The 26168-nt window shown below is 47.8% G+C and overlaps 1 protein-coding gene across 3 annotated transcripts; it reads right to left on the minus strand.

Moving 5' to 3' along the window:
- Window positions 1–1429: 1429 nt before the first annotated feature.
- On the minus strand, window positions 1430–22790 carry IRF4 (interferon regulatory factor 4). Of its 3 annotated transcripts, none has more exons than XM_080379919.1 (10): window positions 17919–22790; window positions 16920–17110; window positions 15063–15369; window positions 14370–14556; window positions 13548–13636; window positions 12847–12988; window positions 10976–11083; window positions 9300–9653; window positions 5302–5414; window positions 1430–3261 (listed from the first exon to the last, which is right to left on the minus strand). In XM_080379919.1, the coding sequence occupies exons 1-10, from the start codon at window positions 18003–18005 to the stop codon at window positions 3118–3120; spliced, it is 1722 nt and encodes a 573-aa protein (XP_080236045.1). In that variant the 5' UTR covers window positions 18006–22790; the 3' UTR covers window positions 1430–3117. The 3 variants fall into 3 exon arrangements, with proteins under 3 accessions (XP_080236045.1, XP_080236044.1, XP_080236043.1); XM_080379918.1 differs by lacking the exon at window positions 17919–22790 and adding an exon at window positions 15999–16147 and having other exon boundaries at window positions 16920–17369; XM_080379917.1 differs by lacking the exon at window positions 17919–22790 and adding an exon at window positions 15999–16150 and having other exon boundaries at window positions 16920–17369.
- Between the last annotated feature and the right edge of the window lie 3378 nt (window positions 22791–26168).

The raw sequence follows: 26168 nt of genomic DNA on the forward strand, positions 1-26168 counted from the left end.
CCACCTCCACGCTGCTGACAAATGCTGATGTAAACAGCATGCATATGCCCGCCTAAAAGGCCACAGGGGTTTTCACGTGAATCCTGTGTTTTTTCCACAAACCCTGTTACACTGTATTTCAGCTTAAAATGTATCTTCTCGTTTCTGGTTAACCTGCAATTCCTTTAAGGCTAATATAGTTCACAGCAATGGGCAAAACCACTTAGCAGAACTGAATTTTGAATATAAGTACTTCAGCTGCAGAGCTCTGGCGCGAAACACTTTCAAGAAACAATTTTAAGTGTGGCCATATTAAAATCAGAGAAACCGATACTGACACAAATGGCACGCTGAAATCATTTGAAAAAACACGAGCTAGGTCTTCAATGTTGATGGGAGTAAAGCGTGTCATTTATAACGCCACCGAAATCATAACAGGAAGGAAGTAGACCTCAGAAACTATAAACAGAAGTTAAGAGAGGTAGGAAGTACTTCAAATGCTTTCACGTAGTGACTGTAAAAAAAGATACTAAAAGGAGAAAATGTTTTCAGGGTTTTTCTTGTTTGCTTTTTTTTTTTCCACTTTATGTATCCATTAGCTGTTTTGAACAGTAAGAGATGGCCACAAAAGTCCAATGCAGCTTTAAAGGCCTCACTTGCAAAATAATTTAGGATACAAATCAACAGCTTGATTTTCCTTCCACTCTTCCCCCTGCCTCATCCCTCCAGCTTGATTTTCCTTCCACTCTTCCCCCTGCCTCATCCCTCCAAAAGAAATAACCCAACAGCTTTCCTTGGTTAAAGTTAGCCTTTCACCTGCATCTCTGTGCATTCAAATGAAGCAATTTGTGTTTGGCCAGAACACAGACAGTACTCTCCTCCCTCCCTCTTCACAGCTCCTGACTACCAAATTCACTCCTATTCTTAACTTCACTATTCTAGTTCACTTGTCACCCTCCTTTTCACCTTTTCCCTGCATTTCTCACTTGAAAGCACTCTGGCAACTACAGCAACCAGTAACCACCACCTCCAGCTCCAGCTGCCAGCCCAGCAAGCAGCAGGCAATGGGTTGGAGGGTCCCCGAGGGTTGTGCTGGGCAGGGGGGGCACCAGCCCGGTCCCCAGCCCTGGAGGGCCTGGAGGGGCAGGGGCAGAGCCCTCAAGTGTGTGGCAGCACCAGATCCCCAGCTGCAGGGCTCTGCTGCATCATCTGTGGTCCAGGAAACCAACCACAAAAGGGCAACCTGCCTGTTTTCCCTTTTTCTACTAACTGTAGCTAGCATCACAGACATTTTTGTAAGCAAAAATCCTTACCTTTCGACCTTACTCTGCACTTCTGGCTTAGAACACAGTTCCCCATAGACTTAGCCAGCAGTGCTGCCCAGGTTCACAGTGCACATCCGCACGCATTAGATCTGCCCCGCTACTGAAAACAACACAGATGAATCGAGTTGGTAGGGAATAAGGACTTTATTCTAATATGTGAGCTGAAGCAATGAGCATATGAAGCAACAACCACTAGAAAAAAGTGAAAACCACATCAAATATTTGTATTGTACCAGTTCAGTTTGAACACAAAAGTTCGCTTTCAGTAAAATGTATGCACAGGCCAAAAGCATATGCAGAAGCTCTGAGGGTCACCTAGAGCAGTGCTTCTAATGCCTAAGAAAGAGGTCTCCCCTATGAAAATCTTTAAGCCAGGAAAAACACTTCAAGTAACAAAGTAAAAATGATCTGTTAATTCCGCTTGGCACTGTGGAGAAGGAGGGGGATAATATATCCCAAAAGAGTATGCATCTTTAAGATGTATAAACTCAAAGTCCCTAGAACACAAGTCTGCTGCCAGACCAAGTACCGGTTTTTCTTCCTCATTTAAAACGTCAAGTGAAGTAGGTCTGTTAAGCACAGGGAGACTGTGTCCTGGAGTTAAAGCTACTACGATCACGCAGTCTGCTCACCAGCAAGGAAATTTCACTGACATGCATACTCAACAGACCTCTTCTCTTTGAATTTGTAACGGCAACCTATCATTAAAAGCTGCAAACTGCATCAAATTATACTTCTGTAAAATTTTTGAAAACAAATGGTAAAACAAATATTTGACTGTCTTAATATAGGAAGCCAAATGCTGCTCTCCTTCAACTCTCCCTTCACATTTGTTTCAGTACCACTGGGAGAAAGCTGCAAGTGCACATGAAGAGCAGAGCTGGCTCTGTAGAAGTCAGAGGTGGTGGCTATTTTAACCTGGCTCATTTTTGTGACATCAAAAAAGGGCTAGCAGGACCATTTCTGTGCTATTTTCAAGGTCTGCCAACTTCATTCTAATGCATTATATATATATAATGCATAGTACCTTTCAATTATAAAAAAAAGTAATTTATTTTTAAACCTGCTCTTTGGGACTCTAGAATTTTAGTGGTTAATCCACTAAATCCACAGGTAATACGAGCTGAATGGTCACTTTTCTTAACACAGTACCATAAATGCATCACCTTAGAAACTGCTTATTAAGGGAGTTAATCCAGTAACAACAGTGGTGGCAACAAAATTGTCAGGACAAATGTCAGTCAGGCATTAAAAAAATATGTCTCTGAAGAATTGCATTGTTTTTAAAAAATACACTGAAATATTCTATACAAGAATATAGGCATCACACTTACAAATCTAAATTTATAACCACTTACATGTATTAGCTATTCTCAATAAACCATCTACGTTTGCTACCCACCTATAGTAGCTAGTTTCAAATTGGGAACACCACAAATTTATGTACCTTCCCTGAGATCAGTAATCCAAAATAAATAGCCCTGCAAATGTAACAGTGTAAACTCTGGATTTAAGTCTTCTGTAAGAATCAGTCCTCAAAACCCAACAAGAACATTAAGCAAACGTAAACATAGCAATCATTTTGTCAGTTTTGAGTTATTCTCAGCGACAGTGGAACCTATGCAGGATGTAGCATCCAAACATTGAAGACCCATCATTTGTATCATACAATATGGTTGTCCCCGTTCACTTTCCTATCGTTGAACGCCTGAACACGTCCAGCTGTGATGTGGATCTCCAAATTGTGACCCAGATCTGTCCCTTCACTCTGCATAATCTTTGCAGTGCCTTAAAAACACTCTTTCTGAAGATCTTATTCTTGAATAGAGGAATGGCGAATAGATCTGTGATAATCCTCTGGACTAGTCACAAGTTCTGGTAAATCATAGCCTCTCAGAAGATGTCCACTGTTTTGCTGAGCAAAGTAATACAGCTGCCTGGCAAACATTGGTTCAACCTTAAGAACAGACAAAATGTTAATCAGACATGTGACAAAATTTCATGCTCCTTGTCTTAGTTATTTATGGTGGGTTTAAGCTAAAAACATGGCAGAACAAAACAGTTCTGCTTACCAGAATGGGAAAAGGGTTTCAGTGGTCTCACTAATCTCTGTTTTAAGCTAGACCTTGCCTGTTCTGCTGCCGAGTGCCTTGCACACACTCCTTACCTCCACGGCCTTCTTTTAGAAGGGCACATACCAGTGACCCCAGTGATGCATTAGCCACTGCGGTCCCTTGCCAGCCCCTGGCTGTGGGTGATGCTTACGGACCACACATGTCTGCGGCCACTCCATGTGCTCAAATGCACACACAAAGCACTGAAAGTCTCATCTGCGTTGTAAAGTACTTTACGGACTTAACCTGAAATGCTGGAGCCCTAGGCAGACTGAGATACATTGCCAAATGACTGTGTTTGAAATTAGACTTCAATCTAACACCAAGGATACTCTCATTTCTGCTCATTCAAGCTCTGATGAGGAATCTGTTCAACCACCACGAGGGATCTGTGTGATTTAACGCTGCCTTCACTTCTGTCTCTTCAGAAACCACCACTCCCCCTCAGGCTTTGGGCTCTGACTGCAAATATTTAAGTTGCACATTGAGAACAAACACCTGAAGCTCTCTTCACCCTTGGGGGATGGACAGGTTGGACAACTCTTCTCCACAATCCTCTCCTGCTGATCAGCCAGCCCCTCCGTGTTAAGACATGGGCATCATTTTGGAGGAAAAATAAACAGTCTGTGGATCCTGCTTCTGGGAAGGGAGAGAGCCAGAAGGGATCGCTGCCTTGGAGCAGGCCCACCAACCTCCTTTCCCTACCCCTCGTTGGCATTCACAGGCAGCTGAGCACCTCCTGTCTCACCATGGGGGAGACAGGAAAGCAGCGGGGCAGGGGGGCCACAGCTGTTCGGTGGGATGGTGGAGCTCCACCGTGAGTCCACAAGCCGAGACAGCCCGAGGCGTTGAGCAGGTTGAGGAGCAACTGCTAAGGGGGAAGCAAAGCTCTGGAAAAATCAGGAGGTACAGGCTCATAGAGAAGCTGCCAGAACAGGAAATGGAGAAGGGGGCTGGAGAGGGGTTGCTAGAAAGGAGGTATGGATGGAAAGCCGTAACAGGGATGGAAAAGAGTTTAAGGAGAGACAGGGGTGGACAGCTACCTCTAACCAGCCATTGCATAGCTTGGGATGGATCGGGATGAGCTTCCCAGCTTCCACCCCAGAGACTCACTAAGCAGCAGTGAGTGGTACAAAAGCCAGGCAGCCAAGAGGTGGCCATGGCTTACAACAAAAGCCTGACTTGGGACCCATGCTGCTACTGCAGGGGCTTTCAAAAATGAAGAGATGACAGTTTCCTTCACAAGGATGCCATAAGCTAAGCCCTGCCGCTAACGTGTGCATTATCACCTCTCTTGTGGTTTTATGGGCCAATACAGCCAATTTAGAAAGTACCTGGTCTCAGTCTCTGTCATCACCCTCTCCCAGATAGCATCCCGAAACACGAGCTTTGAGTGTGTGCGAACTGTGGTCAGTCAGCCCATGAGCCTGCCTGAACCCTGAAGCTGCACAGGCAGTCCCTGCATGCCGGTAGGGGCTGAGGTCCCTGAGAGGCAGGCTGGGGTTCTGGGGCACCTCCAGGTGCAGCGGTTGTGAAAACACCACGTCTGGCCTGGCAGCCCAAGGAGCTGCACCACCGGGCTGGCAGTACCAACACAGCCCAGCTCTTCCAGGGTACCTTTCGGCTTTGGGTTGTGAAGGGATTTGCGAGGGATCACAGATGGCACTTATGCTCTGCAGGGAGGGGAATCAGTGTTCCACCCCACTGAGGGCTACCAGTCAGTCCTTGGCAGATCTGGGGATTCAGCTCTAGTCTTGATAGTGCTGCGTATTCCAAGATTTATTACCTCCCTCACAACCCACATGAGGTAGAAAGGCCTGACTGGCAGATTCACATCCTCCAAGGAATATGTTTCTTTTAGGTAAGGCAGAAGTCCTACTTACATGGGCTGTAATTAGTTTCCTCTGCCTCTGTGGATCTGGAAATTCCTCCCCAAAGCAGAGAGCGACCTGGTATCTCGGCAGCGGACGTCCATGGTGAGCAAAGGCTTGCAGCTCTGGGAAGAGAGAAAGGGCCACGATGTGGGTTAACCCCAGCAGGCAGGCAAGCACCACACAGCCGCTCACCCACCCCCACCACCAGGACGGGGGACAAAATCAGAAGGGAAAAAGTGAGAAAATTTGTAGGTTGAGATAAAGACGGTTTTATAGGTAAAAAGAAAAAAAGACAAAGGAAAGGAACGGAAAATAAGTGACAGAAAAAGCAATTGCTCACCACCAGCTGACTGATGTCCAGCCAGTCCCCAAGCAACAGCAACCTCTGGCAAACCCTCTCCCTGCAAGTTTTACTGCTGACCATGAGGCCGCATGGTATGGAATATCCCTTTGGTCAGCTTGGGTCAGCTGTCCTGGTTGTGTCCCCTCCCAACCTCTTGTCCAGCCCAGCCAACTGGCTGTGGGGGCAGCGTGAGAGCCCTGACACTGTGCAAGCGCTGTATGGCATTAGCTAAAACATCCCTGTGCCTTCAGCACTGGTTTGATCACGAATCCAAAATAGCACCACACAGGCTGCTATGAATAAAATAACTCTATCCCAGCCAAAACCAGTACAGACCAGTAAGAAAGACTTTGTGGATGGCTGAGCTCCAAATGGATGACCCTGCAGCACAGTGGGAGAAGACAAATTAACTCTAGGGGAGGATGAGACAGGTCAGGAAAAAGACAAGAGAAAAGGAGAAGATATTGAGTTTGGAAACTTTCCCACAGATCAGTGGGAGCTAGTTATAACAACACATTTTTTTCTATTTGCTTTGCCTCACAAGTCATTCCACATGTAGAAAAAATGGGATGCCTTCGAATTAGTATTTCTGTTGGGCTTCGGCAGCAGAACCTCCTGGAGCAGACGCTGGTGGTAGCTGGGACCCACTTAAGTGGACACCCAACAGCAGCACTGAAACCAATGGCTCAGTAGAGCCAGAGACTCCAAGTACTGCCAGACACAACGTTCAGGCTCAGCTACACACAGTCGTGGAGCCATTGTCATCACTGTGCCTAGTCAGGGTCGGGGAGGCAAGGAATGATGAAGGACCTTATTTAAGCCACGCACTGAGCCAGCAAAAGAGCCTGTGTCTTCTGTGCTCCTGCACCCTCTTCACTAACCCACACCTTTGCACAAAGGGAAAAGGTCAAATTATATAATTATTCCAATAGTCAAAGTGTCCCCTATGAAAGATAGCAGGGGTGGCCTTTATAAGAGACTTCCACTCGGACCAAAATCACTATGTTGTATTTTAGATGCTGCATTTCCTTCCAGAAAAGAGAAAATTCCATCTAATGCAATATCCTTGTTAAAGTCTGCGTTATGTGTAGAGTATTTCTACACAGATGATTGGTAAAGATTTCATTTTAATTTATAACTATGTTCACACTTTCTGCAAAAAGTTGAAATTAATATTAAAGCCAATGTCTTATAATGAAGCGCCGCCTGCTAGACAGGGAAAGGAGAGTCTTTCAACTTGGCATGACAAATGCATCTTTTCCCAAAATACACCCCTGCCATTTCTACTGTAACTGCAAGCTTTTCAGACTATGGTGTGAATTCAATGACAACCACAACAGCATTCCAACTCTGGCTTGGGACTACCGGTCATACTGGGAGGGTCAGTTATAAAAGTAAAGTCTCCCCCAAGCCCCCCTAAAAGTGCTGTGAACTTTCTGGAGCTATGCCAGCAGAGATGAGATATTTTCCATGGGACCCTGCTTCCCTCTGTGCTGCCACGGGACAGGGCAGGTTGATCCACCCAAGGCCAGTCCAACCATACCGCTAACAGGGAACTTCTTCCATCCTCCTCTTTCCCTGTTTTACTTGGCCTCAGCAATTCTCCAAATCCTGAACACCTGTGGGAGTGCCCCTGGCACAGATCTGGAGAAGAAAGCCCCTTCTGCCCCCCCCCCCCCCCCCCCCCCCCAGGATAATCGGGGCTTGAGGTCAGCCTTGTGCAAAACCCTCCACTCTCTCCGTCTCCCTTTCCAGGCTCAAACGCCTTCTCCAACACCGCAGGGCTCCCCACATCCCTCCCCAAGCCTTCCCCATCTCCTGCTGCTCTAGCATCAGCCGCCCCTCCTTCTGCCAAGCCAACCCTCCTCTGGTTGCCACCTTCACACTCCCAAATTCTCTTCCTCTGTCCTCCTATTCTCCGCTGATTTACCGCACTGATTACGCAGTGCTCCCCAGAGACCTTCCACCTGGCTGCTGGTTTATTGCCATTTGAGCTTGCCCAACAGTACAGGCTGCTCAACGCAGGCCTTGATGCTCCAGTGCAGTCTGCATAGCAGGGTCCAGCCCCTCAACAGGGTCCTGATAGCTGCAGTCAGTAGCAGTTCTGCATCTACCCCTTTCTCTGCTGTTCAAGATTTCCTCTCCTGGTAGAGATCTCCTGCCTCTCTTCCCAAGGACAGCCCAGTTTCTAAGGGGGAATCCCTAAGCTTGCCTGCAGTCTGGGATCTCAGTACACGCAGATGTGATACGCCTGTGGCAAGTCACTGACAAACCCAGCTGAGCATCAGCACATGCAAAAACCCACTTTGCACACACCACAGACTGTGACTTCAACCACATGCTTGGGTTTGCACAGGCATTGGTGCATAAGTAATTTAGGAGGGGGAAAAAATAACTATTGCTTGAGCTTATCTTTGGGGTTAGGTGTCTAAAAGGAGAGGTCCTGTGAACCGTTTGGAAGAACCCAGAGTACATCTAAAAAACCACCTGAGAAAAGGGAAAGGGATTTCCAAAACCATCATCAGAGGCAGAATTATACATCTTTAACTTAGCATGTGATTGAAACCTTAGCCAATGCCCTGACCTCAAATTCCCCTTTCTAACTGTCAATTCTCACATCCATATGAGATTTTTCTCCTTAAATGCACTTCTTGCTTCATCATTCTGTTAGGATTCTGCATCAGACCTGGAATATAAAGTATGCTTAAGCTATTGGTTTGGGTTTGGTGTTTTTTTTTTAATTTTGCAAGGCATTAATTGTCCTGAGAGAGTCATGCCAGTGCTGGCGTCCTGTTCTAATGGGAAAACACGCCAAACCACGGGCACACTGTTCACCTATAGTGATGCTACACAACTCAAAAAAGGACCAATGTGTACTCCTGCCACCTGAGCTGTCCTCTGGGACAATGACCGGCTCCCACCAGTTTTTCTGGGTGGGCAGCTTTCCTCCCTCTAACCGCTCAGAAGTGCTGGGAAGTGGGGCTGAGGCTCTGCCCCTTCCCTCCATGGGCTGGAAGGAGGTGGCACTGCCCCGAAGCATGCCCTTGCCCCCTCTGTACTGCCCTGTGCAAAACCAGACCCTCCCACGGAGCTCTGGAGAGGTAATGCACCTCTGCGCTTAGGAACTCCAGAGCTTGTGAAATCCTTTTTACCCCAAGATACCCTTCAAACACTGGCAGAGACAGAAGAGGTTTTCTGCTGGATTTCATGTTAGTATTTGTATACTCTGAGCAAGACCTCAGGCTCACTCTGGGTCAAGCTAAGAGCAGCGCGAGTGCAGACCACAGACCTACCCCAGGACTTACATTAGCAGATCCAAGATCAGGATCCACTTTCCTCTGTCACTCAGTTTGTGGAGAGACTATTTGGTTAGGTTCCTCCTTACGCTTCTTAAAGAGAAGCGGGGGTTCTGAGTGCCACTAGCTGAGCATCAGTTCACTCCTAGGAGCTGGTTTGTGCAGAGGCATTTGCATGTGCACAGAGAGCAGGATTCAACGGGATTATTCAGGAGTCAGCTACCCCTTGACTGTGCTTGCCCAGAAGTGAGCGGCTATTCTAACTGTAATTCATCAGATAACGCGAGAAGAGCACTCTTGTGAAGCTGATGTGGAGAGTGACCAGGTGACACCTCCAGAAACAAGATCAAAGCCATAGTGGGAATTACCTGCTAAGAACTGCTGAGTGTCAAAGAGCTTGCATGTTTGGTCCCGCTCCAGCTTGTTGGGTCGGTCACTGCACAGCGCCAGAGGCCCATCCCAGTAGATTCTGCTTTGGCAAAGTCTCTTAGCATAGAGGCCATCAGGTGCCATCCACAATATTACTCCTCGTTCCAGATGGTTCAGTAGCTTTTCTATGTTCTTCCTCTGGCCATTATCCTCTGGATAAGGGAAGATAACTTGGTCCAGGCTGCTGACCTCATAACTTTGGCCATGGGATATCCTACAACCTTCAGGACTAGAAGTTGTCACCTCCTTTACCAGTATTTCACGGTAATATAAGCAGATGTGGAGTCGACAATCTATAAGAAGAAGAAAAAAAAAAATCATTGTGATACGTTAGTATGAATGTTTTATATTTCAGATCTGCACTGAGGACAGGAGACAAGTCTGCATGAGATTTCTGAGCCTGGAGGTCACCACCACCCAGAAGCTCAGATTAGCAAAAATCATATAAAGAATATAAATACTAAAATTTTGGGGGCACGATAGCATTAATGCTCTCTCAGCATATTAGACGGGCTGCTGATGTGAAAATTTGGTAGGAACTAACATCCCGCAGACTTCACATTTCTATTCAAAAGGAAAAGCGCACACATGAAAAGTTGTCACATTTTCCAAGTTCACATCAGAATGACTCCCCCGGCTCAGTACACTTCCTCAGCCTTAATCAGGAAGTAGCTCTGCTTCTCCCCAGATTTTGCATAAAAGAAGCTTCTGCACAGGGGACCTGCAAACTTGCACCCAGCTACCTGACGAGAAGCGACTGCTGGCTCCCGCTCCAACAGGGCTGGATCCCAGATCCCCAGCCTTACTTTCAAAGGGCCGTTTGGTCAACTTGGCTCACCCCTAAGAACTCACACAGCACTGAATATACACATATACGCACATATATACATACATATATATACACACACACCTACACACAAAATATATGTGTGTGTGTACAATATATGTTTGTATATATGCATATACACAAACACACCTATATATACACACATACAGACCCTGATTCAGGAGAACAATCCCGCCCAAGGAACCTGCTGAGCGTCACATTATACGTTTATCCATTATTTCTGTGAAAAGCACATTCCCACACCCTTTCCCTGAGTTATTCTGCCAGCATCCAGATGTCTGCAGACCTGGCTGAAATATCTTCCCTTTTCTTTCCTGAATGCCTTTCTTTCACCAGGAATAATGAGGCAGAGCAAAGCCAGATGACACCAGCAGGAGCACAGCAAGGTACCCAAGCAACACCAATTTTTGTGAGGGTTCCTCCCTAATGAAAAACAGAGCTAAAGGTCACTGACCCCACCCCAAAATTTCCAAACTCCCCTGGGAAGACCCGATTTGGAGACTTATCAAAGCAACCCAGCACTAGCACCGTGAGCCTGCGAAGCACTTCCACTAACTTTAACCACCTCCATCCCTTGGAACTGGGGCTAAAGTACCCTGGAAAACAGAGGCTTAAGACCACACACCTAATTCATTCATTAAAGAGGGGTTTTTTTCTTCTTCTTTTTTTCTTGTCATCAGAAAGAAGAGACGGTGCTAGGGCAAGTCAGAAGTGGGGCTCTCTTATCAAGCTCCCCAGAAAGCCCAGGGCATTACAGACCTTACCTACCTGACAGGGCGAGGGCTTCACCAGACCTTATGCTTGGCTCAATCGGGATTCCAGGAGTCTGGGACTCAGGAGGGGCACAAGCGTAAAAGGTTCCTGTCACTTGACAACCTGTTTTCACAAACAAAAGTCAGTGACAGCTGCCTAAATCCTGGAAGAAAAGCTTGGACAGAGATCACAGCGATGCAAAAGTGAGTTTTTCTGGGCCCCACCAAGAACTCTCTCTTTCCCCTTTCTTCTTAAAAAGGTTCCTTTTCCCAACTTTGCCAGGTATCCCAACCCTACCAATCTTTCCAGATGCTACTTGGACTGTACTTTGATGGGGGTCTGCATGAAATACTCCCTTAGCATTTCAGTATTCCCTCTTTTTCCTTAGCTGATGTGTTATTCTATTACAGAAGTAATTTACATTTTTAACTAGACTACAGTGCTCTTAAAAGTTGCCTGCATAAAGCAATCCATTTCGTATAAGGAATTTTACTGAAGACGGGTATAACAAAAAAGTTGGATTTAATGCTATTTAAAAAGTAGGTAAAGAAAATTGTGCAACAGGAGATTCTTAGGATTTTATTACCAGGACTACTATTAGACTGTTCCAAGAGATGCTTTTCAGTAAGTGGATTATATCATGGCCGATTGATGTTTTCCTCTGTCTCTTAATGTCAATAAAAGTCTTTGGGGGATGACATAAGTGGCTTGGAGTCAAGCACATGCTACCTTTCCCAATGGCAGAACCCACCACAATCAGCAGCCGGAGCAATGCGGAGCAACCAATCTCTTGACGTGTTACTGAGCCCAGTGAGAAACAAAATACCACCCACTAACCACTGCTTCCAAATTCAGCAAAGCACCCAAATGTGTGTTTAACTGCCACAGAGGATGTACTTCAGGGCAGAGTTCATTCAGCTTGCTACCTCCATTTTTTATTAGCAAGCAGTTCAACTGAAAGCAAAGGATTCTGCCTAATAATTCCAATATACTGCCAGCGAAATTTGCAGTGCACTGAGCATTTACTTTTTAGCAGACCCAAAGATTTCTCTGCACTAAAACCTCTGGAATGGTGTCCTATGAAAATGTAGTATCTGCTCTAAGAAGTCCTTTCTCATTTCCCATCCTTTCCTGCCCTTCTGAACCAGCTGCTTCTCCTCATGAAGCAAATGCCTGCATCCTCAGGTGAGTTATCCCGCAAGGGTCTACAGCACACGGTTCTGTTGCTCTTATGTTTTATCCCCTGCAGCCTTCAGCATTGCCAATTTTCACAATTCAGGCTTTTTCCTAAGTATGCAGAGCTTGGAAAGCCATGATTATGTTAGGCTCTGCTACTGTGAGATCCTCAGGGAATGGAATGTGTCTTTATTCTGTTTCTGCTGTACCAGCCCCAGGAGAGACTCAATCCATGACAAGTTGTCCCATTGCTGCAGCACTAAAATAAAGTAATAATTTCAGCCTTCCTCTCAGAAGAATAATGCCATTCTAATCCACAAGGCTGGAGGGAAAACCTCACTGATGTGTGTCTCAAAAGGTCCAAAATCAGAAAGCAAAGCTAAAGAACACATTCCCATTGGGGTTTCTGGGGGGAGTTGGTTGGTTTCTTACAGCTCAGGACTTTTGCAACAGCTGAAGACTTTTGGGGACTGACTTGTATCAACCCAGAGGACTGCACAGCCCCCACACTGCACATATGGTGGCAGTGAAAGCAAGAGCCAGGGCAAAGGCTCTTGCCACAGATGCCGTGGCTCTCATTGCAGGGAGCCCAGCACTCCTTTCCAGCCACTTCTGTCAATTCCCATCAAAGCCACAAACAAAAAACCTGAAATTTGTCATCCTTCTAGGTGAGCAGCCTCAGCAAGCAAGCCTAACCAGGAGAGTCTTACCATTTTCACAGCCGGGCCCTTGCCAGTGGTGACTGCGAGCTGCAAAGGGGACACTGGTGCACTGGTAGGGGATGTCGGGATGTGGCTGCTCCGGGGCAAACTCCCTCCAGTTCCGTTCATGGGGCACCATGTAGTTTGGTACCTATTCAGTTTAATGAGATAGCCTTTTACTCAGCAGCTATCAAAACTAACGCTATGCATTGCATCAGCTTTCACATCTCAGCTCCTTGATTTTCTCTGCCAAACCCCGTGGAAGTCTAAACATTGCCCAGGCTACACGAACAGCACTTCGCCACCACCACCAGTGAAGCTTTCAAATGAACTTCTCACCACTGGTGTAAATAATAAGCAGGGTGGAATAACAAAAGGCCGTCAAAGCATTGCTGGTAAATGTCTGCTTGGAAGAGCAAGGCTTCATTGGGAGCTTACATTCTGGCATGGACAGAATGGCAGTGCACTAGTATCTGTCATCCAAGAGAAAAGAGCTATTACTCAGGGATAAACAACACCAAGGGAAATAAACTGCCCTGTGGCCTCACATGACATTAGAAAAGTTGCTTCTTGATTTCTCACTTTTCATAATAAAGTTTCTTCCCAGAGAGAACTAGAGCACCATGCCAGCAAAGAGACACAGCACACAGCACAGAAATTATGCTGCTCAATGTACAAGGACCAAGTGAAATGCATAACTAATGTCATACCTGAGATGGTAGTGAAGTGTAAGGAGATGTTATTGGAAAGGGATGGTTCATCATTAATGGTTGCTCCTCTATGCTGATCTGTTTTGCACCTATGTTCACCAGAGAGATGAAAATAAATTATGTCGACCACATCTTAAGGAAATCTGAAATTGGCACATTGAAGACAAATCCATACAACCTTCCTTTGAACAAGCAGAGGACTAAAACGCCCTCCAGCCCCTGTTTGGGACAGGATTCCCAGCCCTCCCTTGCAGGCAGCTCCCAGAGGCAGTCTCTCCCACTGGGCTCTCCAGTGCCCCACAGGGAAGTGCTGCCCAGCCAACCCAGTGTGCCACGATGCCCTCCCTGGGCCCTGCCAAGCCTTTGCCTCCCACAAGACTGGGCATCCCTCGCTCCCAGCTCTTCCCCCTGCACCAGTTACCTACTGTCTGGCTCAGAACACTTCTGCTTTTCCCTGTATTCTAAACCTAGATCCAGCAAGCAATTTTTATTTTTCCCCTGTCCCCTGAGCCGCTTGCTTGGCTCTTGCTACACAGAACTGGCAGGGAAGCTTCAGCTAAAAGAGCAGTTCCTCCAGCAATGTGCCTGTCTGCTTCTTCCGCAAAGGCTCCCTTTCAAAGCTCCAACTCAAACGCCAGCAGTCCTCCTGCAGACGCAGCCTCTTCAGTCATCAGAACAAGCTGCACTTGAGCCCTGCATTTTGTCTCCTTAAAAGACTTAAAAAGACTGCAGGGCTATTCCAGAAAAGCCCACTTCACTCCTCATATGCTTACAATGAGACATATTCACACTCTGTTACACAGGGAATTTGAGATGCTTTACCTTTTTTAGCTCCTTCTGGCACAATTCTGTACACTTTATAGGGATCTGAGATGTCCAGCTGGCTTCTCTCCACCAGTTCTTCAAAGTCATTGCTCTTGTTCAAAGCACACCTTAATCTTGTCTTCCAGGTAGGGGGATCTGGTTTATCAATGCCCTCTCTGAACTTTCCTTTAAAAAGAGCCCAAGCCTGGAAAGATTTCAGATAATCAAAAGAGCAAGAAAAAGAAAAAAAAAAAAAAAAAGGGTGAGGGGGGAGAAAAAAGAAAAAGAATCAACTACAAGGTAAAAGTCCACAATACTTGAAACAGCATAGATGTGTGTGCTTATATGCGCATGAATTTACTCCCATCAGGTTTAGGCTAAAGAAAAAAAGCAGCATGGTAAAGCAGGAAAAACAGTTAAGCAGGCACAAGAAAGAGGAGAAAATGATCCCAGATGAACGTGGAAATAGATGTGCTGCAGTCCCACAAGCATTTAGCTCCACACAGAGAAGTGCGAAAGGGCGGGCTGTCTCATCCTGCAAACACAGGGGCCAGCAGGGCACAGCCAGGGCCACCAGGCGGGCAGCCAGCAGCAGCGGGCACCCAGCAGAGCCAGCCTGCAGGGGCGGGTGGTGAGGACACGGTGGTGAGGGGCCACTGCAGAGCACCCCTCCTGCCCCAGCTGTGTCCCCGACCCCGGGTTGAGCCCTACCTTGAAGAGGGCGGCATCCTCCTCGCGGTTGTAGTCCTGCTTGCCTGCGTGCTTCCAGGGGATGCGAAAGATGCTCTTCTCGTCGTTCTCCCACACCAGCCCCGGGTACTTGCCGCTGTCTATCTGGTCGATCAGCCACTGGCGGAGTTTCCCGTTGCCGCAGCTCACCGAGTTCATCCCGCACTCGCCCGGCTCCAAGTTCATGCCACTCGTGTCAGGGCTCAGGTGGGGGGTTTTGGGGTGCCTTACCAAGCCCACCTCTCCACACACGCCCAAGCACCAGCTCTGGGGGGGGGGGGGGGGGGAGCTGCAGAGGAGGGGAAGAGAGGCAGGGGAGGGGGAGAGGAAAACCCACAGGTCAGGTGCTGGTTGAAGTCCCCGTGGGGAGCCCTACCAGCAGTCCCCAGTCCCTGGTGCCACATATATCACGCCAAAGGGCAGCCACAGCATGCGGGGGGTGGGGGGTGGGGGGGGTGGGGGTGGCGGGAAAAAGTACAGAGCTTCAGGAAACCGGCCACAGCCCCCCACAGCCCTCCCCAGGCACCGCTGGTGCTGCAGACTTCGACAGACTTCCCCCCTGTCCCGACACTGTTTTGCATGAACGTACATGCGTTGTTGAAATTTTCATTGCCAAGTGACTTAAGGCACAAACCTCTTGCCCTTCTCAGAGCTCTTTTTTAATGAAAAAAGAAAAAAATCCATACAAATGTATTTGCATATGACAGTGCACGTATGTAACGTTAGACGTGCACGCACTTTGGAGGGCTTCACATGCAGTTACGATTTATATGGCATCTAACTATAACATCGAAGTAGTTTTCACAAGCTCACTTAAGCAAGACACATTTGAACACATGATGTCCTATACATATCTACTCCTCCAACTGCTCCCAACACACATATATAGTAACATTCAAATCTATACATTGCAAATACCTAGAAGTGGAGACAGCAGCCCACGGAGCCTGGCGTAAGGACGTTATCCCCAGGGATGCAGGAGCTTGCAGCCAGCCGCACTGAGCCCTAGCTACACCCAGGGATGCACACACGCACTGGGAGCCGTGCGGCTCCACAGTGATGGGCACCTGCTGGAACAGTCCTAACGTGAGGACACCGACACCAGTGATGGGGACCTGGCGTCAGGTTTGTCTCCCTGATCTGGAAAAAGTGCTCTGTTTATATATACTAAAATACCCCAAAGCATAGTTTGGCAGGGTTTCTTTCCCCCATTACTTCTAATAAAAAAAGCAATTCCTCACCCAGCCTTTGCCCTGATACACAGGGCACTTTCCGTGACCCTTGTCAGACAGGTCCGCACTACTGCGGGCACATGGGCAGCTCCGCACACCTGACCTCCCTGCACACCAAACCCCATCCCGCAGCATCTCCCCTGGGCTCGATGTGCCTTGGGGGCCGCGGGGACCGCGGCTGCCTCGCGCATGGCCCAGCCTGTGCAAAGACCCACCCAGAGTCCCTTCCCCCCCTCCCCCCAGCATGAAGCGGATCCCCCCCAATCCGTTCCCGTGACCCTCCCCAGGGGCAACCGGCAGGGCCGAGGTCCGGTGTGCGCCTTCACCTCGGGAGCTGATAACGGGGCGGGTGTTATTTTTTTGGCTTTAAATTAGGGGAAAAATATTAAATAAAAATAATTTATAAAAATGGCCAAGCGGCTCGCTCAGGTGCCGAAGCACCCGGAGAAGCCCGGAGGGGGGATGCCGAGGTTCCCGCAGCGCCCACCCCCGCCCCCCTCCGCAGCCCGGCGGTCCCGCGGCGGGGCCGCTCTGGGGGGGGGGCGGGCGGGCGTAGCGCTGCGGCCGCGGCCCGACGGGGCGGGGGGCGGGGGGCGCCGCCGCTTACCTCTGTCGCGGCGTTGGGAGCGGGCAGGGGCCGCCGGCTGCCGGAGCGGCTGCTGAGATGGGGTGCACCGCGACTGGGCCGGCGGCACCGGGAAGTTTCTTTATATGATGGAGGGCGTCGTGCCCGGGCGGGGGGGAGGCGGGCCCCGGCCCGGAGGTGGAGCCGGCGGAGGGGAGCGGGGACTTTGCGAGCTGGAAAACATCTGAGGCAGTGACACATGCCCATTGCTGGTAAACACACGCCGCGGGGCGGGGGGGCGCGCAGCCCGGCGCCCTCTCTGCATCCGCGTGGTTTTTTTTAAATCTATACAGACAGATACATATACATAAATAGCACGGGGAAACTCCTACCTATGATAGCCAGGCGGCTTTTACTGTAAAGACTCAGCCAGCTACACCCACCACAAACGTGCCAGACGGCGCCGGCCGGGCCCCCGCGCAGCTCGGAGAGACGGCGGGGGCATCCGCCCGCCCACCCACCCACCCACGGACCCACGCCGCGCCCCGGGGCCGGTACCCGCTGCCGGCATCCCCTGCGACCCAGCCCGGCTTCGCACGGGCCACCGAGCCGGGATCGCGGAGGGGGATGAAGAACCGCACACACACCCTCCGCACCCCCGCCCGCCTTGCGGAGACGAGGGGCGAGCTGGCGGGCTTGGGGGCTTTTCCCTGGCGAGCCCGCCCCGTGCTTTGCAGCCCGTAAGGTGTGAAATGGGGGACAAGGTGGGGGGCAGCAGCGGCGCCCGGCCCCGCAGGCAGCGAGCTCCGACGGGGCGGCGGCAGCCGGAGCCCGGGGCAGCCGCAGCCGGGAGCGGCTCCCGCCCCGCTGCGCTCAGGGGATGCTCCCTCGGGAAAGCTCCTCTGAAGTACCGGCACCAGAGCCGGGCTGGGCGGTGGGTGACCCGCTCGCTCAGCTGCCTGCAGAGTCCCCTGCCCTAGCGTGGTGGGAGCCGGGGGGATGAAGAAGCGAGGTCCGGGCTGACATGAAAGTCTTTCTTACCGCCTTTCGGGTTTCAAACACGTGTTTCAGGCCACGGCACTTTTCTTGTTGTTGTTCTGTTTTAACGTCTCCAGCACACATCCACATCCTTTCTGCCGTAACGTATCAGATCAAAAAAACAGTCCGTGCGCTGTGTTGGCAGGCCGCCGGCGTGGAGGGTACACGCAGAGTTTAGGATATTAATTGCAAATCTTCAACGCCATCTTCTGACATTTACATGTAATTATTGCCACGTTTTTGAGGGAGAAGTTCAGGCATTTTCAGGTATCGGGTTTATAACACGCTATCCATCCTCTAAAGAAAGAACTGGCAGTGCCCATCCAAAATCTTTTCAGTCACGAATTAAGGCATCTTCAAAACATTAAAATAGATCTTTGAGATTGGAGGTGACTGCCACCATAAATCAAGAAGAGCAACCGCAGCTTTACCAAAAGGCATCTGAAAGGCTTTCTAAAAATCCAGTTTTGATCCCTAGGCACAAGACTGCGTAGCACTCAGGGTGCCAACTGTAATTTCATTAAGTATAAAACCGCCCTAATATACATCACTACAAAATGAATACTTCTAATGCCTTCTCTCTTTTGCAGCTTTTAAGACAGCAAATTCTGGGCCAGTGTGAAACATGCAGATTTGATCGGCATTAGGGCGTTTCAGGTGAAAAAAAACACCTTTCTTAAATGCTGGAGAATACTTTGGAAATAAACAGTTGTCCTAAGAGAACCATGTATATAAATAGAGAGGTAGATGAGTTACACATTCAGAAATCTTTAAGAGAAGACGAAGTCAAACATAAAAAACCCACACATATGTGTGTACATATGTGGGAAATTACCTGGCTGGGCGGTTGGTTGCTGTTCTTTGTGCAGTGAGAACTCTTACCAGAACTTTACCTCCAGTTGCCTAAATGTTAGAGGGATGGGATGCTTAAAGCCAGATACCACATACATGCACACTTGGCCTTTGCAAATAATTCTTCTCATAAGTGAGACACGTTAATGTCATTAGCCTTGCTGACTTCCTTACTCAGGGTTCCTGGACATCAGCCATTTCTATTTAAGAAAGTAAAAAAAATTAGGACCATCATTTTGGTCTGTAAAGCAGAAAACTCTGATCAATAACACAACTGTGGTGTCTGCATTAAATGCTGCAGCAGTGCGCCGGTAAAGTTTCGTTGGGTGTTTTTTGCATATGCTAAGAGGCAATTCCTCCCTAACTGGCCTTGCTGGTGATCTGAACACTTAACAGCACCTCACAGCCTGTTCATCTTTTTCTAGTGATTTCCTCACCATTGCGAGTGCCTGGCTCTTCAAACCTCACCCAAAAGCCCCACTGCCTTCATGGAAGTTTTCTGTGTCGATGACTGAAGTCCTCTTGTGAAAACACTCTTGCTGCTGTTTAACCACGGCAGTCACTGCTGGGTCCCCTGTGTTTCACACTCTTAAGGTCACACTGACTAAAGGCATGCCAGGAAAAGTGACTGTTTCTTCTCAACAGTGGCTGGCAAGCCCTCAGCGCCTAGAAGGCTGGCTTCTGCTTTCACCAAGCCCCTCTGAAGTCCCAGCTGACTCACCTGGGAATTGCACCCAAGGCAGAAAAAGAGAGAGATGTCAGCTCAGACCAGCTGCTGAGGGCTCTCTGAAATGGGTCCTTGTGGAAGGGTTCAGTGCTGAGCCAAAGGGCACGTATGTTAAATGCTCTTGCACTCAGGAGTTTACTCCTCCTTTCCTTCAAGAAGGTCGCCCTTGCTCTCGGGAGGGGGAAGGCTCTCCTGCCTCCTTAAAAAACCACCAGGTAAACCCAGTCTCTAAGCCAGAGGGACCTGTTGGACATACGCTGGAGGCAGTCCGCCCTTTGAGGATTGTGGCTCCTTCTGGGGCTCTCCCTGCACCGAAGACCATGAAATCCCCTTGGGCACCAGTGCAGGGGGAGTTCCTGGGGGCAGAAGAGGAACCTGCTGAGGAGGAGCAAGGGATGCCCACTCTCTCGTGCTGCTCCTGCCTGGGGTGGGAGGGCTGCACCGGTTGCACTGGCCACCCATCTGCCTGTGACGCTGGTAGGACCATGCTTGTGACAGCAGGTCCCAGTAGGCAGTAAAGGTCCAGCTCACCACACACTCACTGAAGCCCAGAGCAAAGCTACCAGTGAGCAGGAGCACACCAGCGAGTGAGCCTCTTCCCCAGTGGTCCAGCTCTAGTCTTGGCTCTTCAGGGCTCTTCAGGAACCCAGCAAAGCTTGTGCTAAGACGGTTGACAAATGACATTGGTAAATGCATTTTCAGAAATGTATTAAGCCCTTAAAAGTGGTTTTGAAAAGCCCACAGCTGCTTTTCTACATCTTTAACTGCCCCAAATCCCCTTTCCTGAAACGGAGGTGTTTGAAGGGCTCAACACCTTGCTGTTGGCACTGGTTTTCACTTGGTGTCTGCTTCCCTCAGGAGTCCTCACAAATCCCTGGTTGCAAGTCCCTGTGAGAAGATGCCCTCCACTGCCCAAAGCAGCAGTGCAACCAGACCCCAAGAAGTGGCACTTATTAAAGCCTCACAACCCCATGCTTCAGTCAACAGCTCTGAGGCTTGGGACTGAGTTCACAGGTTGCTTACGCAGCAGAAAGACCTCTATGGATGGTATTGATGGAATTCAGAGACACCATGGAAATCTGGGGCAGATTCCCAGTTGCTTTGATTTATTCCAGCAAAGCACCTGGGTCTATAAGCAGTCTAACCTGAGTTGCAACAGGCAATTTCAGGCATCCTCTGTTGTGGAAACTTCTGGTGTCATAAGCACATTTTGGGAGGGTATTTGCAGTTCCTCCATTTAACACAGAGACTCTTGAAACAGTGTTAGTTTGTCATGTATCTTCCATATTACTAATTACACAGTCATTTTGAACTGTTAGACATAAAGCAAACCGGTGTGTGGCCATGTCTTTTAATCAGAAGAGTCTCACAGTCCACTTGAGATTCTTTCGGGTGGATTTGGCGTACATTTTGTTTTCTTCTCACGTACTTCCCCTCTGCTTCGTAGCCAAGAATATTTCAAACCGCCTTTCATGAGGCTGCCTTCATGCCTGTGTCTGGGACTGAAATAGCCTTTCACCGCATGTCCTAACACCTGAGATATCCCGTGCCTTTCCTTTGAAAAGGAAAGGTTGTCGTGCACATCCAGCCAATGCAGCACACAAGCAGCAAGGCACGCTTCCCCGGTGCTGGGTAGCCAGGCCAGGAGCTTAGAAGCCCTAGGTTGATACCTTCACCTCTGCAAACCAACAGCAAAATTTGTATGGACTCCCTGCTCCCCAGGGAAAGAGGTTCCTCACCTCCTGGTTGAGCAGCAGGCTGCTTGGGCAGCTAGCGTTGGGCTGACGGTGTTTTCTTTATTGAACAGTGTTGCTGGGACTAGGGGGTGAAAGGCTTTAGCAGTGTAGGCATCACTGCCCCGTCTGCATCTGCCAGCCGTGCCCTGAGGGCTTGGGTCTCATCAGGCACCTGAAGGGAAAGGTCATACCATTGGCATCACACTATGAGAATTGAGAGCTCCACCCACAGCAACACTGTTTGGTGGATGCTGGAGACTCTTTTGATAATAATGTAATCAATACATTTCCATCTTATGGCACTTCCAAGCACTAATTTACTTTTTCTGGAAATCAGAGGTTTTTCCAAGCTCTCTTCCCTCCCCGGCTCTTATTTACTTTTCTACATGTTTTCAGGGACCTCTGGTTATTCTTGGATCATTATTAACTCCCTTCCCACCAGAAGCCCGATAACATTTCCATTTTCCCAAACACCACACTGAATTGCTGAGCTAGGATCCGGAGGGGTACAACTGGGCAGCCCTTCCGTGACCTGCTTCGGATGCTCTCTGATACTCCCCGTGCTGACTGAGAAAGGAGATACAGGCAGAATGTGTCTTAGGAGCATATTTCTGGAAGGAGCAATAACTCACGTTCAGATTTATGGAATATTTCATCAATATGCAGAAATGTGTGAAAAGCCATACAACCTGGAAACATCCATTTTAAGATAGTGTAACCTTGAGGGCAAAAACTGCTGGAGGGTTGCTAACATTTATTTGTTTCTATTGCAAGTACAGGAGGTAATTAATAAATACCACTGCTGTCTGAGGAAAATGCCAAGTGCCCTGAAGGACTGCAGGGAAACCGAATGGTAAAGAAGGGATTTTGATTTGGGAAACCAGAGGAGCAAAGAGGAATATGAAGGATAGGAGCTGGGTATTGCTCCAGCATCCCGACTCCCTGTTATAGCCATCTGGAACCACAAAGCATGAACATTTCCAGTCTAAAACTAATGGGAGGAGTGGGCTTTACTCTTTGGGTGCTCTAAGCTTTATTAATTTTGTAAGGGAGAAAACCCTTGGATTTTGTGTGTCTGCGCACACGCTCACGTGCCTGCATTTTGCAGGGTGCTGGTAACGATGCCAATTTTGCTAAAAAGTTTTTTTAAAGCTCATTCTGTGCTCCTTGAAAAGCCACAAGGCAGCTCTGGATCACTGCCCGCTTGTTGTCAGCCCAGGCACAACAAGGTGGAGCTTCCTGAAACTTTAAGAAACACTGCAGTCATGTTTGTGCTGGATACACGAACCTGATGATTCCACCAAGCTGAGGAAATCAAAACGTGAGTGAGTAGCGTTGTGAATCAAATCATCAACATTATGAATAAAAACAAAATCAAGAGTTTGCTGCTGAATGAGCAAGAAATTGGGCTTCTTGTATGCCAAGGTTGGATGTGAAGTGCAGCAGCTTACTCCAGAGAGGCATCATTTTCCCATTCTCCTCTTCTGCGGTGGCTCTATTTCTGAATATGGTGTCATCCTCCCTCCCCATCTCCCCAGAGCAGTTCAACCTATGCTAGTCCAGCCACTTTCATCAGCAAGCAGCAGTCCTGAACCTAAAAACTAGATGAAAAATTGGGGGGGGAGGGGGGGGGGGGGGGGGAAGAAAAGAAATCGTAAGTAGTTTTCAAATAAAAAAAAAAAGGAAAGCGTGGTTGCCGAGAAATTCATTTAACAAGGTGAATTTCTGAACAGGTCTGTAAATGTATTTGTGAAGAATATGTTTGCTTTGTCTTGCAATAATGCATTTAATGTCTTGAAATAATGCATTTAATTCACAGGCATATTTGTTATTCGCTGTTACCATCTACGCAGCTGACGTGTTGACAACCTTCACCTCTCTTCCAGCTCCCCCAGATGAGCTGAGGCAGGGAGGGAGCAGCTCCCTGGGGACATGAGCCCCGAGCCCCGAAAGGAACCTCTGCTCCCACCTGCTTACACTCTTCCGTGTTTCTTTGCTTCTTGGCATTTGGATGAAGAAACCAAAATCTTTAAGTTTTGTGGAAAGGGGAAACACTCAATTTTTTTAAAACCTCAAATTTTTACCAGTCACCATTTCCATTCTTTAAAATACATTGTATTAAATAATAGTAAGTACCAGTACCGATCCCTGTTTTTTCAAGGATCGCCCCAAACACAAAAGCTTTGGAGATACAGCCTAACCTGATGAAGTCTGGGGAGGTTTCTGGGCCTTAAAATGAAAACATAAAGTTCAACATGATGTACTGCTGCAAGAATTTAAAATTTACAACAAATATAAAATTTTATTAAATAAAATAAATAAATAAAATTATAAAATATCTCCATCATGGAAGCAGGTTAAGAAAAAATCAAATCTTTTTCCTGACTACTTGTAAAGAAGAATAGAGAACATTTTTAGACAAATATTTTTTCAAATTGTTCAGTTTTCATATGAAAACTCAAAACCTAATGTGTCTGATATTTGACAAAACTGGGAAAAAAATGAAAAATCAGTTAGTGTTCTCTTTTCAAAGCTTTAAAAATGTATATGTGTTTATTTGCTTACCATAGGCAGAACATTTTATCAACTTTTATTTTGGTGCATTCTGGTGGGTTGGTTTTTAGGTGCAAAAAAATTCATTTCCTAATGACCTCCAGTAAACACTTAAGCATGTTCTGGTGCTGGCCAGGAGGTGCTGAGAACAACCTCTCCCTTAACTCTAATAATTTAAAACTTGCAGCTCTGCGGGGTGGCTGTTAAGGACTGCCCGTGACTGCCGGTATCAAGGCAGGGAGACCTTGGCCCTTTGCCACTGACGTGGGGCACAGAGTGGCCACGTGTCCCCTGTTCCCTGGAGTGACGTGTCCATCTCAGTCCCGCTTGGGAATTCCAAGCTAGCCTTCATCTGGCAGAAGGGGTAAATCCAAATTACAGTTTCGTTTTGCGGGGTTTTTTAATTATTTTTTTTTTCATATCCAACCTTCTTTGGAGTTAAAAGATGGAGTGGACAGGGGGTTAGATTTCAGACCATCAGTCCACCTGGCCAAATTTCTTCAGCTATGTTGTGTCCTTAGAACATTTCCCTTAAAAGTAGTTTACACCACTGCACTCAAAGACTTCCCAAACGTGATAAATGCTGACAAAAACACTTATTGGATCTCGCTCACAGAAGTTAAACCAAGGTGGGGATGGTATCTCACTGGAGTGGAGAAGTGGGACCGCTCCAGAAGTGGTACCCAATCTAAACATGATTTATGAAAGTGAAGGACAAGATAAAGGCTGAATTCATGCCCTTAGAAAAACTTCCTTTGGGGAGTGAATTTCCAGATTACAGAACACAGGGAGAGGGCTGGGCTGGCTGCTGTGGGAGTGGGACAAGGATGCACCCAGTGATGCAGGGGCTGACACCTGGGTGTGTGGGCTGGGGTGGGACCCCCAGCAATCACTCTCTTGAGTCCTTTCCTCCATCAAGGAAGAATTTCCAGGGATTTGGGGCACACTGAGCACTGGCTGGCACGTTGGTTGATTCCTAGCACATTTTGAACTTCTCAAGAGTCTGTGGCTGGATGAAACCCAGGATGTCTTGGACATCCTGGGATGTTGTGAGAGTCCCATGCCCAGGGGAAGGAAGGCTTTCATACCAGCACAGTGTAAGTATTACGCTTGGGTTCATTTATGTCGAAGTTCAAGCCCACCTAACTTCTTAGGTTCAAAAGATCAACTTGGTTTTGCGTATTTTGGGGTTGAAGTTCCACTTCAGAGAAACTGAGCTGCAAGGAGCTCAGTTAAATCAGAAAACAATTCAGAGAGGGAAGGGATTAGGGTGACACAACAAGAAAATTCACTGAAAACTAAACACTAAACATTAAAAAAAATCACAAGATCTATACTGTGTATGTATCACCCATTCTGCTCCTGCTACCTACTACAATCCTCCATTGAATATAAAACTGTCTGGGTTTTCTGTCCTTTGGAATTGGAGCATCTTTGTGAAAAGCAATGCAAAGCAGGAATTTAAACGACAGAGAAAACAACTCAGAAGGGAAGGAGCTTTGGGAAGTCTCACAAAAACCATAGATGGAGGGGCCACTGAGATTTCCCTGCTTTGAAGAAACTGGGAGGGTCTCCTCTTGTCTGTGGCCATCATAGGGGGGGGAAAAATTGTGGCACATATAGCCCTTTGGAAGGAGATGTTTCAGAGACCATAGATATAACATACCCTGTACAATTTGAAACATGATTTGGTTTCATCCTATCTTGATTAGTGAGGGGTAAATCCTCAGCCTGGACTTACTGAGCAGATGGCAATGAGATGCAGATGGTGGTGAGAAGGAGGTGGTGGAGATGGTCTAGCAGTTTGTGTTACCTTCTTCTTTTTGATAGACAAAAGAGGAACTCACAGCCCCAAAGGAAAAATATTCAGTGAGCAAGGGGTGCTATATTCTAAATTATTTAAAGAAAAAAAATCCATTTATTAGTTGCTCTTCTTTAGGCAGCAACACAAATAACCTGCCTGTGTTTTTCTGTTGAGGAGAGACCTGACTCGTCATTCACAGCAGCACAACCCAAGTTCGGCTGTCATCTAGGGGAGTGAATGCAAGTCCTAAATGAATGTACAGTGGTATTTCACTTTGAAAAGAAGCGGGTCAGCCCCATTAGATGTGCAGAAGAATGATTTAAAAAGAAACAAGTCTTTCTAAACAAGGATTTCAGTGGAGGGAGAGAACAGGCGATAGCAAGCACATCTAGTCAGAATTTATCCTGCTATCAATGATCAGTCTAGCACGTACATAAAGCAGTGAATGCTTTCTGAAAGTTTTCAAAGACATGAAACACCTTCATCAGCCGCCACACCAACAGCAATCAAACGTTGCTTTACAGCATGGCACCAGATGAACCACTAGGTCCTCAGCATTTTCAGCTCTGGTGCTCGGATCA

The sequence above is a fragment of the Falco punctatus genome, assembly GCF_963210335.1.
Source record: "Falco punctatus genome assembly, chromosome: 3".
NCBI classification, from domain to species: domain Eukaryota; kingdom Metazoa; phylum Chordata; class Aves; order Falconiformes; family Falconidae; genus Falco; species Falco punctatus.

Excerpts from the sequence above, each read along its gene's own strand:
- IRF4 (XM_080379917.1), bottom strand. The coding sequence starts at position 17,144 with ATGGGCATGTGTCACTGCCTCAGATGTTTTCCAGCTCGCAAAGTCCCC. Across the intron at positions 12,989-13,547 it reads ACACTTCACTACCATCTCAG|GTACCAAACTACATGGTGCC; the intron begins GTATGACATTAG and ends TAAACTGAATAG. Across the intron at positions 9,654-10,975 it reads TGAAGCCCTCGCCCTGTCAG|ATTGTCGACTCCACATCTGC; the intron begins GTAGGTAAGGTC and ends TTCTTCTTATAG.